Raw genomic sequence first — 3856 nt, forward strand, 5'->3', positions numbered from 1 at the left:
GCCCGGCCCGCGCCGCGGAACATGGTTCCCCTGGGCGACGTCCTAAGCTAGCTTACCGTTGTCGAAGTTTTGAAGCTGGCTACCGTCGTCTCGCGCCATCGGGTCGTCGCGCCTTTTCGCCGAGGCGGACGCCGGCGAGGGCGTAGACCGCGGCGTAGTCCGGCAGCGCCGCGGCGGCGGCGACGACGGGCCGCGGCGGGAGCTCGGCCGCGTCGAAGACGCCGCGCGCGACGACGTCCCGGGAGCCGAGGGCCAGGGTCGCGTGGAGCCGGCCGTCGCCCGGCGGCGGCGCGAAGCCGTCGCGGGCGACGAGGCGCCGGCCGTCGCCGTCGCCGCGGAGGAGCGCGACGTCGACGCGCGCCGCGCCGTGGTGCACGAGCACGCCGACGGCGTCGCCGGGCGCGAAGCCGCCGCCGGGCGCGAAGGTCCCCGCGACCGTGCGCCCGCCCAGGCTCGAGAAGGCCGCGGCGTGGGGCGCGGCGCCGCACGCGAGGCGATTCCGGGGCTCGTCGCGCTCCGGCGCCACGCCCACGAGCGCCTCGGGCTCGCCGCGCCGCGCGTCGTCGTCCGCGCCCCGCGCCCACTCGAGGCGCACCTCGAAGTAGGCCCAGCAGCGCCGCGGCACGGGCGACGCGCACCGCAGGGCCACGAGCCGCGGGCCGAAGCGCCGCGCGAGCCGCCGCGCCGTCGCGCGGTCCGCGCCGACGGCGACGTCGGCCGCCGCGCCGCGCCGCGCCTGCCAGCCCGGCAGGAGCCGCCGCCGCCGCAGGTCCCGCGCGACGCCCACCGTGATGGGGTCCGTCTCCCGCGTGTCCACGCAGCGCAGCTCGACGCCGAGCGCGCGCGCGGCGCCCCGCAGCGTCGCCGCCGTCGCCGCCGCGCGCTCGTCGCACGGCCGCGGGCTCGCGGCGTCGGCGCCGGCGCAGGGCGCCGCCGGCCCGAGCACGACCTCCACCGTGCGACCGGCGTCGTCGTCGTCGCAGCGCATGTGGATGATGGGGCACCGCGGCCGCGGCGAATTGAACAGCGACAGCAGCAGGAGGCGCAGCTCGGTTGTGAGTAAGGAAAACAGCGGCGTGATGGGCGGCAATAAATGGTCGTTCTTTTCGATTGGAATGCCCAGAGGCGAGGCGACGGCGGCCGCGCACATGGCGCCGCGGCGCGTCGTCTCGGTAGCACTTCGACGTCGAGCTTGCCTCAGTTCTGCCACAGGCTCAAGTTGAACAGCGACTAATCTCGGTGCATGCTGTTGATCTGAGCCTATCCAAGATGCTCGGGCACACGAATCTCCTCGCCATCGTCTGCACGCTCGCTGCAGCGCATGCCCTACGCCCGCCCCACGCGCGCCAGGCCCCGGTCTTGTCCGTGGCGTCGAGGACGCGCCGGAGCTCCGCCTGGGGGACCGCGGCGGCGTCCGGTGGCGGCGGCGGCGGCGGCGGGCCCGCGTCAAGCTTCTTCAACCTCGCCACTCGCGGCGGCGGCGTGGCGCAGGCCGACTCGCCGACGCCAATCGCGGCCTACTACGCCTTCGCGGGAATCCTCCTCCACAAGTGGACGTCGGGCATGGACGACGCGCGCGCGCTGCCCGCGGCGCTGTTCGGGCTCGCGGCGTGCGCGGCCGCGCACGCCGTCGTCACGCACTGGTCCGCGCTCTGCGCGTCGTGCTCGTCGCGCTGGCGCGCGCTCCGCGGCAAGGGCGGCTAGCGCCCGACGACCGCGCCAAGCTCCCGTAAGTCGGTCTGTGTGCGCGCGTCCCCCCGCGCCGCTCCACCGGGGTTTCTTGTGCTTAACGCCGGTCGAGTGCCGGCGGAGTGGTCGGGCGCCCCCCCCCCCCCCTAGGCGTGGGACTCGTCGAGCGTGACGCCCTCGACCTTGGACTCGTCGTCCTCGGCCTCCTTGATCATGTTGAGGAAGTTGGCGTCCACCGTGCGGAGCTGCTCCTCCATCTTGGCGTCCTTCTTCTCCTTCTCGTCGGCGCACTCCTTCTTGCGGGCCTCGTCCTTCTTCTCGCGCGCGCGGCGCAAGTCGCGGTCCCGGAGCTCGAGGTTCTTCTCCTGCTTCGTCTCGCGCTCGAGCATGGACGCGATGGCGTTCTTCTCGTTGGCCTGGGGCGCGGCGAGGGACTCGCAGACCTCCAACAGGGACACGGTGCCGTTCGCGTCGCCGACGGCCACGAGGCGCCCGGAGCCGTTCGACACGGAGATGGCCGAGAGCGCGGCGTCGCCGACCTTGTGGCTGTAGGCGACCTCGTTCTGGCGGTAGAAGTAGTCCCAGATGTCGACGACGCCGTCCATGCGCGTCACGTAGAAGACGCCCGCGCGCGTCGGGCTCCAGCAGCCGGACGTGAGGTACGCGGAGTGGTACTTCGTCGTCATGATGGGCGTCTTCAGGTCCTCCATCCATATGCGCGCCGTCCAGTCGCCGACGGTCATGAAGAACTTGTTGTGCGTCGGGTTGCGCTGGATGGAGTAGATGGGCCCGTGGTGCTTGCCCGCGCCCGCGTCGTAGACCGTGATGCCGTTGTTCTGCTTCCGGTTCCTTAGATTGAGGGAGAGGACGATGCCCTGCTCCGTGCCCACGAGGTACTTCGTCGGGATCTCCTTGTTGTACTCCATGGACGACCCGCCGAGCACCATGCCCGAACCCTTCGTGTCCGAGTTGAGGAGGAGCTTGTCGACGGGCTCCCCGAGGCGCCGCGTGTCCCACCAGAGCATCTGGCCGTCGGTGGACACGGAGGCGCACTGGTTGCCCGTCTTCGACGAGATCCAGAAGACGTCGTAGATGGGGTCGTGGTGGCTCTTCTCGATGACGGACGACTCGAGCGGCGACCCGCCGCCCTGGCGCCGGAGGTCGTAGAACGTCACGAGGCCGTTGTAGGAGCCGCCGACGAGCGTGTCCGTCGACTTCGGGTTGAAGCGCAGGCAGCAGAGGGGGCTCGGCGGCGTGAGCTCCGTGTCCGGCGTGTTCGGGTTGATGATGTCCCAGATGTAGCTCTGCACGGGGAGCCGCGCGGACGTGAACCGCGAGTCCTGGAAGTTGAGGATGGAGTAGGACACGGCGATCTTCGTCGGGCCCTCGGGGTGCCAGTGGATGGACGTCGCCGTGCGCTTCATGGCGTTGGGGTCCCGGAAGACCGCGAGGCCCTTGGCACTCGGCGGCTCGCCCGACCAGTCGCGGTCGTCGTGCGAGAAGTACTCCTCGTAGATGTCGATGGTGTTGTTCTGGCGCATGCAGCGCGAGATGATGGGGCCCAGGTTCTTCATGGTCGTCTTGTAGTCCTCGTCCTTCTCCGCCTTCTTGCGGTACCGGTTCACGTCCGTCGGCTCCGCGGCGTCGACGTCCTTGGGCCAGCCGCCCTCCATGTGGCGGATGCTCGAGTTCTTCACCACGAGGCGCTCCGTGTTCGTCTCGTGCTCGCTCATGTGGGGGCTCGTGTCCAGCGTCGCCACGCTCGGGTTCCGCAGCACGAAGGACTTGTCGAACTCGTCGCTCGGGGCCACGCTGAAGAGGATGCGCGTCTCCGGGTCCTCGAAGCGCACCTGCTTCCCAAAGTCGCTCCGCACCTTCGTGTAGAGGTAGGCGACCTCCATGGCGCCTCACCCCCCGCGCCCCGGACCGCGACTGCGAGCGACGGCGGTCGGCCTAACAACCGCAGCGCAGCAGCTCGAAACGAGCAGCCCGCCCGCGTTGTATATCTTCAAGGAGGTTGATTGCTTGAGTGGTGCAAACCCCGCGCGATGGTGCTGCCTCGAGGCGCCTCACGCGACTCTGCTCACCAGCACCCAGACGCTCCTCGACGTTCCTCCAGCGGGGACGATGCCGACGACCGTGCGCTCTCCGGACCGCAGCGCGACGA

General features: G+C 70.8%; 2 protein-coding genes across 2 annotated transcripts in view; both read right to left on the bottom strand.

Moving 5' to 3' along the window:
- The window catches only part of AURANDRAFT_68591 (hypothetical protein), a gene marked incomplete at both ends in the record, with an annotated part of 3398 nt that extends 2410 nt beyond the window's left edge, over nt 1-988 (bottom strand). Inside the window, one exon of the mRNA XM_009044297.1 lies at nt 131-988. Coding sequence (XP_009042545.1) covers nt 131-988 — 858 coding nt within the window. The remainder of the gene's footprint in view (nt 1-130) is intronic.
- Nucleotides 989-1835: 847 nt separating this feature from the next.
- AURANDRAFT_34917 (hypothetical protein) lies at nt 1836-3590 on the bottom strand (the record flags this gene model as incomplete). Its single annotated transcript, XM_009044296.1, has 1 exon — nt 1836-3590. The coding sequence occupies one exon, from the start codon at nt 3588-3590 to the stop codon at nt 1836-1838; it is 1755 nt and encodes a 584-aa protein (XP_009042544.1).
- Between the last annotated feature and the right edge of the window lie 266 nt (nt 3591-3856).

This window comes from Aureococcus anophagefferens, assembly GCF_000186865.1.
Source record: "Aureococcus anophagefferens unplaced genomic scaffold AURANscaffold_230, whole genome shotgun sequence".
In the NCBI taxonomy this organism is placed as follows: Eukaryota; class Pelagophyceae; order Pelagomonadales; family Pelagomonadaceae; genus Aureococcus; species Aureococcus anophagefferens.